This window comes from Tinamus guttatus, unplaced genomic scaffold, assembly GCF_059628265.1.
Source record: "Tinamus guttatus ecotype Peru unplaced genomic scaffold, ASM5962826v1 Tinamus_guttatus_pri_ptg000301l, whole genome shotgun sequence".
Classification (NCBI taxonomy): Eukaryota; Metazoa; Chordata; class Aves; order Tinamiformes; family Tinamidae; genus Tinamus; species Tinamus guttatus.
In genome coordinates, this window is record NW_028288835.1 from 4544542 (window position 1) to 4560510 (window position 15969).

Genomic DNA, 15969 nt, shown 5'->3' on the forward strand with positions numbered 1-15969 from the left:
TAATGTGCACAAATTACTGGGATTACTGGCAACCTCTAGAATAATAGCTGTACTCTGTTCTTTATACCTATTTTTGAAGTATAAAAATGCGACCTATTTTTCATCTCTTGCACCAACTTGCAACAGTAGGAAGCATAACATTTCTATGGAGTGCCCAGTGGGCCTGTTGTGGTCAGCCCCCTTATTTTTTAAAAAATGTTTTGAAACTGAAGCAGAGAAGTGAAGAATGTTAAAACTCGAATTTTGCAAAAATGTTTGCGAAATTAGTTTTATTCTTCCAAGTGAAGTCAAGGCTAGTGCTTTGAAACTTGTTCTGTAACACCATGTAAATTTGAGGAAACTTTGCAAAGAACAGCATTTGGCCCACTTAGAGAAGGCAGCCCTGGAAGTTGTGATGCTGATTGCCACTGGCTGAAGCTTGTTTCTATAGTGGAAGATTGTCAGTGTGCTGCACGTATACAAATTGCTTTAAATCAGTTTGATACCTCTGCCATTTCTGCTGTCCTCCTCCTGCTAAAACACTGTTGTGTGTGTATTGTATGAATTTGCACCATATTCTACAGACTTTGTGTCTGGTTTGAAATACAATTCACACTCGTGCTGTGTTTTATAATTTCAGTAGAGAACCCAAGTACTGCATTGATATTGTGCATCTCTGTTTACTGTTCTGAGCTGCTAAGCTTTCCCCGTTGACATTTAAAACCTCTTCTGGTAATCATACATTAGCAATTCTCTCACTCGTGTACAGGTGCCTGTGCTGTTCAACAAAAGTTTTCTTTTCTAGTGTTAAACCTTCCAGAGCCTTACTCAAGTTACTAATTTGAAAAAATGTGGATGGGAGGGGGAAAGTGTCAGCATTTTTTACAACTGTTCAGTTACTGGTTCATGAAGAATGCATAATTTGTTAATCTGTGATGTTGCCTAGAGCTGTATTTAATATTGATCTTAATGTTTTTATTTATGATAGTGTGGTAGAGCTGCCTATCATTACAGTAAAAGTTCTCCTTACTGTAATGATTTAATCATAAACATTAAAAATTTCTGTATGATCATTTATTGTTCTGACTTTAATTCCATGTTTCCTCAAAAAAAGAGTTGTGTTGTTTTCTCTTTATTTATTTCTTTGAACGATTAACACCTAGGAATTTCATATATAGTGTGACTATAGGCTAAGAAATGAAGAAAAAAAGATGGAATTTTAGGGGAAATGCAGGATTGATCTAGTTAGCCAACACATCAGCACTAGGTTTTTTTTTTTTTTTTTTGACTCTTTTAAAATTTACTGAACTCTTACTGTATTTAGCTTTGTGATTACATTAAAAAGGAGGCATTTCAGTAAATTCTGCATTTCAGATGGCAAATGTACTTTTAGCATCTTACCCACTTGGAAAGAGAAATTATTGTGGGGTTACGTTCGACAGATGTTGATAATGTACATACTCGTAACGTATCCTTTACATCAGCATTCTTTTCAGGTAGTATTGGCATTTAGATGTTCATCAAGAAAGTTAGAATACCCAGACTTAGCTCTTCATTCTTGTAGATTTGAGTTCGTACTTAAACAACGCTATTGAAAGTGACTACTTTTCAATTAATGTCCTCTGAATCAACAGTCATGTGAAAGTCTGGTTGGAAGATTAAAAATAAATGGGAAAAGAAAGAGACCCTCTGAATTCTCGAAGAGATGTTTCTGTTTTTTTTTAATGTGCAGAAGTGCAGAATGCTGGGCTGAGAATGAGTCTGTAGGCTTCTCTTCATGCCTGACTAAAGGGAATTGTTGTATGCTTACGGTAGTGGAAAAGAAAAGATGGTCCAGTTGATGCAACTTATGTAGCATAACGTTGAAATTCATACAGAATTGTAGGAAGAGACAGGTACAAGTACAAGCTTTTGATAAGAGCAGGGCCCCTGTTAAAGCTAGATCCTTCTCCCAGGGTCCCCTGATCTTTCTAACAACGATGATCATTAGTCCTGACACATAAATTACTCCAGTAGTCAAGTCACCATGTGGCTGGCTTGTTGAATATGAAAAAAATGCGTTTTTTCCCCATCACTGCTCAGGCTGTTACTTCAAACAGTAGCTTTAACAACTAAATATTGCAATAAAGAAGGAAAAGAGCACTGGAGCAGTACATCACAGTTTGGGTAATGTGTACTGTTAATGCCAGCAAGAGATAGGAAGTTCAGTTCTGAGTAACATTCCTCTAGTAGGTATATAGAAAGGGGTTGCTTAGTATATGTATTAAAAGTGCTTTTCATCAGTGATGCTAAAGCACCACTGCAAGCTACTGTGGTGAGCTTTGTTAGTCCTGCTGAGTTTTTGATTATTTCAGAGGCAGCCCAGGGCAGTTAAGGAGAGCCAAACTGTCCCTGAGCTAATTGAAGGTGGCCCAGCCTCTGCACCAGCCATGTGCATGTGTGCTGGCTGCCTCTCACCCTCAGCCCCCTGCTGCAGGTGTGGACAGGAGGCAGAGCAAGCACGGGGAGGAGTCTCCTTATTTAGAAAAGCTTTATTCACCACACAGGATGCATTTCCATATAAAACACAGAAACAAAACAAGGAAAATCCCACTTGAACAATTCAAAACACCCACGTTCATGTGCTTGGGCTGCCCTATAGACATGTTCTCCGGCTCACAGTGCAAGCTGGTCCACATTGTCTTCTCTCCGGTTTGCCAAGTGCGACTGGATAATCTCAGCAAAGAGGTTTCTCTTCAGCAGGTTGTAAGCAAGAGGCAGCAGCTGACCTGCAGTCTTGTGAAAGTACTAAAAAATGAAAGAGGAAAAAAAAAAAAAGAAGAAAAATCTTGTCTCACTCAGCGGTCTCATTTGTGGGGTTAGAAAGTGGCATAATCCTTAAGCTTTACCGGATTTAAATTCCTTTCTCAACCCCACCTGAAAAAGCACTGTAGAGGCTTGTACTACACTTGTGTAGGCCCAGTAAAACAGACTGCCTTTTGTAAAGTGCTGCTCAGTTTGCAGGGAGGTAACAGTTGCATGCATACCAAGGCCTGTACTGCCATGTGGAGCGTGTTGCTTTTACAGGAACAGCCCTGCTGAACACTTTGGACCAGTTCTCTAGTTCTGTGCTCTGCGGTGGAGGAGCCTGGCCTATCCTGTCCACATGAGAAGCTGAAAGGAGACACACGCAGCCCCTTTTCCTGTATCCAGTAAGGACAAGCTCTGTGTATTTCCCTCTCTTCTAAGAAGGGTACAAACCCTGACAAGGATGTTTAGCAGTACTGTATTTTTCTGGACTGGGGTAGAAAGAGATGGATATTGTTTCTACTTCAGCCATACAAAAGATGCCATGGCTAAGCCAAGCAGTTGCCTAAATTCTAGAGTTCCATCATATTCCACAGTAGTTCTTCCTATGAAAAAGTAACCATTTAAAGTATATAAAAAAATTGAATGTATTTAAGCCAGAACATTTTTAGCATGTTATGCTTATTGTACAAATATGCCCACCATCTCAGGAGGAGGATTGAGAGGTTAAGCCCATTTCTGTTTCTTGGGCTACAGCTAGAATAGTAGCATTTGTTCTTTCTCCGTAAGGAGGGGGATAGCTAGGATCTAGTCAGAACTGGAAGGCAGCTGTAAGGATCTACAGCTGGTAAATTTGTAGTCCCAGTATTTTTGCTGATCACCACATCACTCCGCTAAATAATTGTGTTGTTAGCATACAAAAAACATTGTTTTCTGCTTCTGTCTGTTAAAATATAAAACAAAGGTTTCCATTTTCTGAAAGTTGTAGCTGCTAAGTTACAGCCATTTCAAAACTGAGTTGTTGGGTACAGATAAGGCCATGTCCCGATATTGTAGGGATGTAATTTGCCACTGCCACTCTTCCAATGAATAGTCTCACATTGCCGTATGGGTGAAGAAAGATTTTGACCTCTCCCTACTCAGCAAGTTTGAGGTAACTATTTCCTTCACTGCCTCGCCAGACATGGGAAAGAACCAAGGAAGCTGGAACAGTATTGTCACACAAGCATAGAATCATAGAATCCATAAGCTTGGCAGGGACCTCTAGAGATCATCTAGTCCAACCCCCTGCACACGCAGGGTCACCTAGAGCACGTGGCACAGGACTGCGTCCAAGCGGGTTTGAAGATCTCCAGAGAAGGAGACTCCACAACCTCTCTGGGCAGCCTGTTCCAGGGCTCTGTCTTTCTGTTAAGAAATTTTTCCTTAAGTTCCTATGAGTATTATCCTTGGATAATATATCACAGATGCTAAGATGCTGGGGGACAGCTGAGGGCAGGGTAATATGACACATTAATAATTTAACAGGGACAGACAGAGCACTGAATTTTACATATTTCAGTGAGTAATTATTTTAATGGTGTTTTTTTTGAGCTAAAGTTCAGAGAGTCCCTTAGTCAATACTATTTTTACTGAGAGGTTTTCCTTGAGTGTTTTCACTGCCATCCGTATTGTATGTACAGTGGAACTTTTATTCTCAATGCATTTACTAGCCTTAGATTTATTACAGACGTGACATTTCAGCAATAGGGCCATGGTGTCTTTACACGTGATTAATCACTAGCAAGTCATGCAGCTCATGCTACTCTGTGTTAAAATGGAACAACCATTAGAGAAACTTAGGCAGTTGCAAACGCTGGGAAGCCTTTCCGAGCACCCCACAGGAAGGGTACAGAAGCAACCAATCTAGCGACCAATTATTTTCCCCCTTCCAGACTGTTTCAGGGATGGATCAGATTTCTGATGTAGTTACATACATGAGTGCTTGTGCCAGTACAAGTAATAGGATAGCGGAAAGGAGGCTACACATACTGCTTGTATCCACACTAAATGCTCTGTATCTTTAGCAAGTTAGTAACAACTCACTGTCTTATGTGTGCCAAATCACAAACTACTTGAATGCTTCTGGACTGCTTCCAATTACAGAATTAAAACATGGAATGGTGTCATAAATACAATTGTCATTAATGTTTTCCATAAATACTCTCGTAGTCCTCCATCACAGGAGAATTCCTAGTGATGACAGTTGGATGAGCTGGGAATAATTTCAATATACAGAACAACTCCTAATCCATGCAAAAAATAACACATGTATCATGAAGTATGAGTGTTGTAGTACTCACATGTGATCCATAGCAAAACAGGTCCATGCCCAGCTCAAATCCCATTCCATAATCACACTCATCATTAGCAAACTGGACAAAAGTGAGCATTTCTTGAATGGGTGCAAAAGCTTTTAGTCTCTGATCATCAGTAGGAGCATCAACAATGGCTTTACAAATTTTTTTAAGATTAGCTGCAACACCAAAAGCAGAAATACTTAAGTGTTTAGGTAACAGAAATTTAATATTGCACTAAAGGTGTACTTTAAAACAAAGATATACTGCATGTGTCACACTTACATGAAGATTAAAAAGACACTGCCCGAGTAACTGATGAAATAACCTCTCCCCTTGCTGCTCATTCCTAGTCCACACCTATCTACCTCAGTTCCCTCAGTGGGAACAAGCACTCGTGGGGCAAACTGCAGCAAGGAACTGACTGAGCTTAGAACAAAACTAGGAAGAGAGGGAGAAAATAATCAGTGCACCCCCAAGTCCCTGAATGTAGTTCAGTTCTTTGGATCTATTTATCATATTGCTGCAGAAACTCTCTCTCTCTTCTGCCAAGACAATAGAAAGAGTTTTCTTTATTACTACTTTAGGAAGTATTATTTCAGATGTAGTGTTTTCTGTTGATTCTCAACCAGTTTATTTTAAGAAAATACCCAGAGCTCAAGTGTGATGATTAAGACTTTTGCTATTCACTTAGCACTGCCGATATTTTTCAAGTGGAAAAAAATATTGGTGCAGTTTTTTTTTTCCTCCCAGAGCATACATGTGACTGCAGTTTATTTTCTTAAGATAAAATGTAGTACATAAAATCTTTACCATTTGTTTCAGGAAGTTCTCTATATCCAACATCATTTTTGTCTACAGGAACAACTAGGCCTGCTCCATGAAACGCTTTGGTCACTACCTAAATCAAGAAAATAGTACTGTAAGTTAGTGATATATGACACACAACAACTCGTATTTTAGACTATTTGCCCTGCTTTTTTAGTTCAATGCCTTATTTGCCAGGTTATGGTTTGCAAGAGTAAAAGTTTTGATTTAGTCCCTTTATTTGAAACAAACATATTAATATTTTCTCTCCCGAAGTTCTGTCTAGATAGGTGAGTAGCTCCAGGACATTCTTACATGCAGACTTCTTTGCAAAGTGAAAGGGAAAAAACGACAAAGTCAATTAAAAAAAGTATAGGACTTTTAAGTGGATCAAGAGTCATACTTTCTTATCTCTCTGTTTCATCTTCATGGTTTTCTGTTCAAGAGAATAACCCAGTTCTTTTGCTGTTCTTGTTAGCTTTTCATCTATGTCTTTCAAAACAGCATTTTTCTTTTTATCGGTCACTTCCTTAAGTTTTTTTGACAAAAACAATCTGTGAACAGAAGAAACATTTCTTAAAAGAGCTTACCATAAAACAAAAGCAAAACATAGAGCCTTCTAATCACTAAACTCGCAAATCTTCCAAAGATGATTAGTAATCACAGGTTTATTTATACACACGGACGGCTTAACTATTCAAGTCCCTCCCCATCTCCTCTCCCTGCCACCCCGCAAAAAAAAAAAGGTGTCAAGGACAGTATGCAGGCATTTCTATCTGTGTTTGCAATACCACGTAGCTTATGCAACCTGCAGGTGCTGAAGATTCTCACGAACTCAATAGCTGAACATTTTTCTGTCTTCAGAATTTGTTTGCTGCTTGAGAGCCTCATTCACCATTTGTCATCTATTCCACACATTATACACATATATCTGGTTCACCACACTGCTTTCCAAACAAACACTCTTGGCTATTCTGCTCTAGACAAGGTGCTTTGCAGGAGCGGTTCCTCAGCCTGCTCTCCACTTACTAACACACATCCATCCTTAGAAAGCTTTCATTTTTTTAACCGACAGATCATGAAATGAGAGAACTCCAGTTCTGCTGTGTATATTTATTACACACGTGCATGCAGGGCTTCATGGATCGTTCTGACTTACACGTCTGCATAAGTGCTATCCTCCCAGGTCAGCAATGGTACTTCCTTACATTATTTTTACATATATTAGTTAACTGCATTTATATAGAGGCAAGAACAAGAGCTAGCTGTTACTCATTTAGCAACACGTTTAATCCCCACTGTTTGAGATGCCTTTTCCCTAGTTCCACCACTAAGAAACACCATGTTTGTCTTTTACATGTGTTTCTGTTGACATCTTTATGTTCCGTGCTGTTAAAAGGGGAGAAGTATTTCAAAACACCAGGTAGGAATTTTATATTGAGAGACTCTTTCTTCTAGTCTTTTCAACAGATATATAGAGTTATGTACAGAAGTGCATAATTAACAGTTGTTTATTTCACTTTTACAAAAAAGCTTTTGTAGGCTTCTTGAATGTGAAAGAGTACTTTAAAGCTTGCTAGCAGTATTAGGAAATAAGTTAAGACTTTCTCAAGAAAGGAAGACTCCTAAAACAGTTGTATTATCCCACATCACATCTACTGATCTCTCTCTTCTATGCTACTTTTTACAAGTAAGTAAAAATGAACCTTACTTGACTGCAGCAAATGCATTATCACCAACTTGTGAAATCACACAGCTCTTCTTAGCTTCATTTGCACCAACCCACACTGGAAGCTCATCTGGCACATCCCTGTTTGTGGAAAGGTACGTACAGATAGTCAGGCTGGGCCCATTGCTCCCCTCTCAAAGTTAAAGATGAATAAGTTAAGATGCCTGGAGCAGGGGGAGGCCAACAAGTATCTAAAAATCTACTCTTCAGCTGCAGTGTATTGAATGCTGCGACTGTGTTTAATAAAGACATCAACCCACATGTATTAATATATCTCATTACAGAAGGGAAAAATTCTCACTAGATGATAGTGCACAGCTCAAATTCTGTCTCATCAGAAATATGGAGGAGAAAAAATGCATACAATTACATCAGAGCAAAAGCCTGTTTTAATTAAAATACCTGAAATATCCCATGTGATACTGGGTTTTGCCATCCTCAACAATTATAGTCTGGAATTCTGGGGGATCATAGAAAAATCTCCAGTGAAGATTGAAATCCACATTTGTTGATTTTACTTTTTTGTGTTTTCCAGCAAGAATATCATATGGTCCAACCAGTTTAAGTCCAACACTTGACACAAGTGCATCTGTAAAGCAAAGCATGAACTATTTCACCTTCTGGCAAGTACATATGGTCTTCTTACTGCAGAAGACCATAAGTTTTATATGTGAATCTATCAATTATCAGAAGCCTCTATAGATCTAAGAAGTCAAACGTACTGTTTACCAGCAAAGGAAAGTCTTTACCTTAATAAAATTGAGGTAAATTTCATGCAAGAGTTAAGCTGTTAAACTTTTCATGTGAAAATAAACTGCTTTTTATACATACTACTCTCCTTTGAAACAGAACTTCATGCTTCAGGGATATCTTATATAATACATTGACCAAGTAAGTTTTACAGAAAAGTCGAAGCTTGGGTTGATATAGCTGAACTTGAGTTCTATTTTGGCTATTTTGAATATACTTGCGAGAAGGACATTTTTAAAGAACACTTAATCCCCCTGCATTACATGACTTAAAAAGCTATTTCAGAAAGCTTGAGCTTGATTAACATCTGCATGAATCTCTCTACAATTCTTGTTTGCACTCATGGAAGTTATCCTGCATCTCAGCTGAAAACTGAAGCAGCATTAGAACAAATTTTCTCTTCCTGCTTGCTAACTTCAGGCTGTTCTTGATGGTTAAAAGAAGTTAGTCCCCATCCCCCTGTCCCCTCGCCCACACACAAAACACCCACCACTTGGATTCTCAGAATCCAGCTCCTCACAGAACTTCCAGAACTGGTAGAAGTCTTCAGGCAGCTTAAGCTGGTAACAGGCTTCTGCTTCTTGGCGAAGAAGATCAGGAATATCTGCCTGGTTTGACCTTCTCTTTTTGACATCGCCGTTTTTTTCACACTGCAGATAAACAAATGTTCCGTGAACTGCTTTCTATCAACTCTACAACGCATTATTTAAAGTGACATATACACAGATCACAGCATCTCTGCCTACAGTATGGGCAAAGCCTCTCAGCAGGGCGCTATCTGAGGCACATTCCTGCAGGGCAGGAGACAGCAGAGCACTGCTCTGCTCATAAGCCAAGGGGGCCCGTGGAAACACTTGCCCGCCGATCAAGCAAAGGACTAAGCAAGCCCAAAGTTTAACCTAAGCTCTGGGTTACTTTAGGGCAACCATTTCCAATCACACAGCAGCTGGCATGCAAGAATCTCACGTTTTTGCGGGCTCTTTGAAGTCTGGCCAATGAGCAGGGACAATATTTTGTCACGTCTGATTAAATGATGCCTGAGGAATGCTCCCAACCTCTCCTTGGAGCAACCATTCTGCTCTGAACTGGGCTATTTTTGAGCAGCAAAACACTTGGCAAGGATCCTAAACTGTGGCGTTACCTGAAGCAGGGGGGGAAGCCATCTACCCAGCCACACACCCCACCCTTCAGCTATCACAAAAATGGGCTCAATAATAAAAACATAACGAAAGCCAAAAGCCAGAAAGCCACACAAATTTAGCAGAACAAGCGGCCCGGTTCTTGCCAGGACAGGACAACGGCAGGCTCCAAACGGCACCACAACGGAGCCGGGGCGGGGGGTGCTCCGCGGCCCCTCACCCTCCGGGGCCGCCAACGGCCGCTCGGGGACCGTTGGGCGCGGCCCCGCCCCCGCGCGCCCCCCTCCCGCCCCCGCCGCGCGCGCGCCAACGGCCACCTGCTCCGGGCCCGCGTCCCCGCCGCGGGGCCGCCGCTTCCCGCCACCTGTCATGTTGCCGCGGGCCGCAGCCCGCCCGCGCGCGCGCGCGCTCCCCGCGTCGCGCCCGCGACGTCAGCGCGCAGCGAGGGCGGGGCGGCCGTTGTGCGCGTGCCTCGCCCCGCCCCCCGCGCGCGGCCGTTAAACCGCCGTTCTGGCGGGGCCCTCGCGGCGAGGCGAGACGAGACGAGGTGGCGGGACTGGGGACAGGGAGGGTTTAGAAGCGCAGGACGCGCTTCGGGCCTCCGGCGCCAGCCCCCGGGGCAGTCTGCTCCGGCGCGGGCTGCCAGAGCGGGAGCGGTTAGACGAGGTCGGAGGACATAACGGTAGGTTAGGCGAGGTTGAAAGACAGACAACGGTACCTCGTAGGTTGTCTTAATGTCAGGTTAGAGCAAGAATCAAAGCTTTTCTGAAGGGTGAGGGCCAAGTGAAGGGGAAGGTGACGACTGCCTTTAATCCTTTGTTGCTGGTCTGTCTGTGGATGCACCCGATGCCAGACAGACCCGCTGAGAAGGCCGCAGCCCTTCTCCTTCTTCAGGAGCCTGTAGCTCAGGACTGCCTCTGTGTTTCTGAGGCTCCAGGTTTCTGCTTTGTGTCCTGTCTACATGTATGTATGTGCACAGTCCTGCAGTGCAGGTTAATCTCCCACTGCCAATGTCCAGCCCTAAGAAAAAAGTTACATTTGATTCAGGTAAACACTTCAGATGTACATTCATATCAGAGAAGGAACAACAATTTCATATACCTAAAAGAAGGCAAAAAAACAGTAATGCCAAAATACTATCAAATAATTTCTTTTCCAGTGAAAAAAGAAAGTGAATGGGATTGAACATAAAGTAAGCAGAACACATTCTTCAGAAAAGTGCTTAATTACATTATGCAACTGCCACACATTTAGTATATTGCTAGAGTACTTTGAGCAGAGGAGAGACCTTAAAAAAATACCACAAAACAGGGAAGTGGTAGGAAGCTGGTTATGTACAAGCTTTTATTCCCCCTCCCCCGCCCCACCCCACTAAACTCAAGTTATTGGTTCTTTTTCTAGAACCACAAAGTAATAATTTAACCACAGAAATTCTTTGTCTTCAGACATGTATATGTATGGTGTAAATTGAATATTTTTAATCTTGCAGCCTATTAAAGCTGTAATTATTTTATATGGTACAGTTTATAAGGTCAAGTCCAGGAATATGCCTTGGTCACTTTTACCCACATATGCCAAAGATAGATTGCTAAAAGCAATGCATGGTTATGAAAAGCTTGATAACTCCATAGTCCTTTAAGTTCTCATAGCGTGTGAAAGGCTGTTACAAAATTTGATCTCCTTTAGAGAGAGGTCAGATTAGAGTTGCAGTACTAATCTTGGTTTCACCACTTTTTTTTTTTTTCTCTCTGTTTAATGACCGTAGATTATGACATAATGTGGAAGTTGCTTTTACCACATTCCTTATTAAGGATTGCAGACTATGTTACAGGGAGCTGTGATGTTCCTGGTTTTGCTTCCTGTCTGTAAGAACATCTGGTAGCAGGAACTGCATGGAAATCAGGCAGAGATACCAGGTGTAGGACAGGCATTCCAGATGTAGGACAATCTGTGACACAAACAATAATTCCTTCAGCTGGAGGAGGAAGCATTAAGACAACATACATATCAAACTTTGCCTGCCAAAATCCTGCACACATTAGGAAGCAATGTTAGATACCAAGTCTAAACCTTATTTGAGAGGCATTATGTTTCATAAATACCTAATAGCCCCAAATTAAGCTGGAACAAAGCATAAAAGATCACTAAGGAAACATGAATCTAATTTTCTTCCTATGAAGCATGCAGAGCACTGACCTGAGGTTTCTTGGGGCATGCTTTTCAATACTAGTCTTAGTGTCATTCCATAATTTCTCAATAGTTTTAGCATCAAAAAATACCTTTTTAAAATCTGATAGCCATATTGCCATTCTTACAGTTAAAATCTACAAGGCTGTGACAGAGAAAACATGTTACAAAGAAGGACAATGACAAAATCAAGACCTACAATACAGCATTTTTTAAAAGCCCCGTCCTTCAGACTGGTGAGCTTAAGCCTCCTGAATATACACCATCAGACTTCTGAATCAGTGTAAGCCGTAAGAACTTAATTCTCAGAGAAGAGATTAGTTGAGAAAGTAGGTTTATCAAGCCATAAAGCCCTTTGCATTATTAGTCCTCTATAGCAAGCCTAAACATTAAAGGAAAACAAATAAATATTAATTGACAACATTTGTGAGAAGCCACAGAACTGGAATCAGTAGTCCTGGACCAAAACCTTTCAGACGTACTTTCTCATAAGCTTTAGTAGAGGTTTCTTGTGTATATGTTTAATTAGCCTAATGAGGTCACTATTACCTCAGTATGTCTTATACAAGGACTTTTCCTCTCCCAAGTCTGTTTGCAAGATCATTACTCAGTATCCAAAGTTGCTAGAGCATGCCACTATTTTACGGCAGAGTCTCACTTCATTTTGTAACTTTATAGCCATTAGACATTGGGAAGAAAACCCTTATGATTTAAAAGTCTGAGCCAAAGTTTTAGGAGCTAATGAATGTCAGGAAGAAGGAAAGAGGTGAAGGATTATCAAAATCAGTCATTTATGCTCACAGCTTTCCTTCAGAGTTCCAGTTACCCTCCTTCACCTGTTTGAGAGTTTGGATTTACTCACCTAGGAAAAGAGGTATCAAACCCAAGGAAGTTGTGCTATCCAGATATTCTGTTCTCACACTTTAGAGAAGAGTTTAAAGACAAAATTATCTGCAGGACACAGATATAGGTTAGTCTGCCATACAAAATTAAGTGGGACACGACCTATCATTCATGATCCTTTCTCTCCTATCCCCCTACGAAGAATACGCAGCTGAAGGCAGTCAGTAAATTCCTGAGTGGGTCCTTCCAAGAGTACATAAGCTGCAAGGGGTAAGTGTGTGCTCATCAGTCACTGCCATAGACTGATAGCTAGATTGCTCTAGGCAGATGTATACCATACATGTATGTATATACACACACATAAATGCTTATAGAGGAATTCTACTTTCTGTTCAAGACCTCTCTTCAAATGAGCAAGTTTTGCATTTCTCAAGCCACAAGAGGGAGCCATTTAAATTCTTGTTATGATAAATAAATAGAAAGCTAAAGAAAGAAGTTTGAAGAACTAAGACAGATAAGCCAGATACGCAGATAGCCAGATTGTTGTCCTATGGCCATTCAGTAGCTCTCCTTTCCGAGATGGTCTGCTTACCTCCACATTATCTAGTCTTGTTGTGAGTGGTGCTGGGATAGGTACCCAGTCTGTGGAGGGGGGTCAGGAGGTGTGAGCGCATGTGTGTCAGCATGGCCCTTGTAGCATGCACTGTGAGAGCACTGTGCAAGCACAGCCAGACTGTGCTATCTTGGAACAGCTGCAGCGTCAGTGAAGGTTGGGTTCTTAATGAGTTGCCTTACAAAACCAGCAGCCTTCTCAGGGGACACCTCCAATAAAGCCCTGTTCACAGGGACCCTCTGGTGCTAGGGGTGTTAGCAGGGCAGCTGCACTGGAGCTGCGGCAGCTTCGCCCGTGGTGGCCGGGGCTCGCGGCCGCGCTGTGCAGGGTGGCCGAGGTGCTGCTGCTGAGTCACGGCAGCGCCAGGAAGGAGGAGGAAGGAGTCACTGTGGGAGAAGACGGATCAGGTGCTGCAGGAAACCCAGTCCCTGGGAAATTCTGAAGCCTTTCAGATTTCTGCGTGTTGTGGGTATTTCGAGAGGAATAAGGGAAGGAGTCTTTGCAGTGAGCATTTCAGAGTTGCATATATATCTTTTCACTCATTTTAGGCTAGTGGCTAGTATTAGTTTGGCATTGATTCAGTGATCCTTGTAATAACTGCTCTTGACAGAAAAGTAAACACAGCTTGGGGCTGATGTAATCCAGCACTTAGAACTACTATTTATTTAGGACTGGCTGTCATTTTTGAGGTGGCAGCAGTGTTTTACTGCAAGCCAAAGCCTCTTTTTTGGCTCTATTTGAAATATAGGAAGGCCATTCCTGTCACATAAATTAGTAATTGGAACACTGATCCCTAAAACTACGATATTCTATGTTTAAATTGCTTCTTAGTCCTGTAACTTTGTAAAACTGTAACTTAAGTAAAATCATTTACTATATCTACTTGTTTAGATTTACAGATGGCCGATAGTCTATCAGAAGACTAGGCAGACGCCTAGTTTACCAGGAAGCAGAACTAAGTACATTGAAAGCAGCCATCAAGCTCCATTCACCTGAATATGTTTTCCACAAAGCCCAAAGTCTTCACTGAAGAGTCTGACCCTACGAGGGATTGTTAATAACAAACACGTCTAAAAAGGATTTTTGTTTCTCAAATGGGAATAGGACTATTGGATTAGTAAACCTACCCCAATTTTATTTCTAGTAGGATATTACTTTCTGAGCTAGCCTATCATAGTACGAGATTTGTTTTTGAGTTGTGTTGCTCTTCTGTCGATGCTGTGCAGACTCAAAAAAAAGAAGATTTAATGTACAGGCCTACCAGCAAAACAAATCCTACATGTATTATTTTATCATTAGTAACTTCAAAATTAGACTGCCAGGTCTTTTATATTTACTAATAGGTACAATAGTGCACACCTTAGATGCAGAGTGTGCATCTGGCCTCACAGTTTTGATTTTCCCAGCTGTTTCAGCGGGATGACTTCCCAGCACATGGGGTAACTTGCATTCTGCTGTCACTGGAAATCATGGTGACAATCAATACAAATTAGGAAGCAACATGTATTTGCTAAGCATTGACTGAAGATGCTAGTGTTTCATCTGGTTCATATGCCCTGCCTGCCTCCCTCCCCACAGTGATGATGGGAGGAGTGGGCAGGTAATAGCGTCTCTGAGTCATTTTCTGCTCAAGCTGGAGTGAGTCAGGAGGCAAGCAACTCAGTGCAATTCCCACTCTCCATTTTATTCAGGGTCTGAATGGTTGAATTGATTCTATTTCTATTATCAGAGGAGAGCTAGAGAACTGCTGGCTCTAACTGGCAGGCGAGACTCCTTTAGGAGCTGAGTAAATCCTTTTTTATATTTTAACATCCCAAGAGGTAGTAATTTGTAATTTCAGTCTGAAACAATAAGTACTGTGGCAATTACTGCTGTGAGATTTGGTAAATCCTCAGATATAGCATATGATTTAGGTTGAACAATCCAGTTTTAGTTAGCAGCATCTGTAAGAAACAGTTCTTTCATTTTGCTATGGACCTTGACAACCACAAAACATTAAAAAAGGAGCAGAAGTTCAAGGCTGAATTCAGCGTAAAACCTTAAAGACAGGGCTGCAAATGTATTCTTGACTTTACAGTTCTGTTCCCCACATCTGCAGCCTGCTCCAAAGCAGGGGCAGTGTCCAAGGAAGTTTCTGCACAGAGCGAGAAGCTGCCTTGCTCTGCTCAGGTGCTGCAGGGAGGAGGCAAAGCCTGGCCTTCAGCCTCGCTGCAGCCCTGGGGAAGCCTTGGGCTTGCCACCCCCTCGTCACCAGGGCTGCAGCAGCCTCTAGTGCAGGAACCTCATTCTTATTCTGATCCCACTAGGAAGCTACAGGCACAGTATGTCTGTCTGTGCACTACAAGAATTGCCTAGCACCAGCTTGCGTAGCTTCATTCCTCTAGGGCCTGCAGCTTTTTGAAGAGAGATGTGCGTGTATGTGGAAAAGCAACTTAGCTGTAGAATCAGCACTGAAATTTATATAAAAGTAGGTTAGTGGCCCCAAACCTATTATATTGTCCTTTCACAATAGGATTTGCCTTTAATAGCCTTAGCATTTGCTGTAGAGACTTAGCAAAGTTAACCCTTGTCTTTGCTGGGTGGTGTTTTTCACAAGCAAAAACACCCACAGCTCAGAGATTAGGGTGTTGCAAGTACACTGAAAGGACTTTTTGGCAGCTACCCACAGCAGTGTGCCAGTTTTTTAAGCTACCAAATTAAATATCAACAGAATACAAGCTCTGATGCAAGTTTTTCATAGTATGATGGCAAAAGATACCCAAGATCTGCCTCTGGCTTGAAAGTTGTTTTAGGACCCTT

General features: G+C 41.6%; 1 protein-coding gene across 1 annotated transcript; it reads right to left on the bottom strand.

Annotated features, from left to right (window-relative positions):
- Window positions 1-2494: 2494 nt before the first annotated feature.
- HPF1 (histone PARylation factor 1) lies at window positions 2495-9916 on the bottom strand. The gene is made up of 8 exons (XM_088528111.1): window positions 9845-9916; window positions 8879-9038; window positions 8041-8227; window positions 7621-7719; window positions 6313-6463; window positions 5916-6003; window positions 5109-5281; window positions 2495-2766 (listed from the first exon to the last, which is right to left on the bottom strand). Exons 1-8 carry the CDS (start codon window positions 9896-9898, stop codon window positions 2635-2637), a joined length of 1044 nt encoding a protein of 347 aa, XP_088384237.1. The 5' UTR covers window positions 9899-9916; the 3' UTR covers window positions 2495-2634.
- Between the last annotated feature and the right edge of the window lie 6053 nt (window positions 9917-15969).

Coding starts and splice junctions, on each gene's coding strand:
- HPF1 (XM_088528111.1), bottom strand. CDS start 9,898: ATGACAGGTGGCGGGAAGCGGCGGCCCCGCGGCGGGGACGCGGGCCCG. Junction 7,720..8,040: donor TATCACATGGGATATTTCAG/GTATTTTAATTA, acceptor TTCCACAAACAG/GGATGTGCCAGATGAGCTTC. Junction 6,464..7,620: donor AATGCATTTGCTGCAGTCAA/GTAAGGTTCATT, acceptor TTCTGTTCACAG/ATTGTTTTTGTCAAAAAAAC.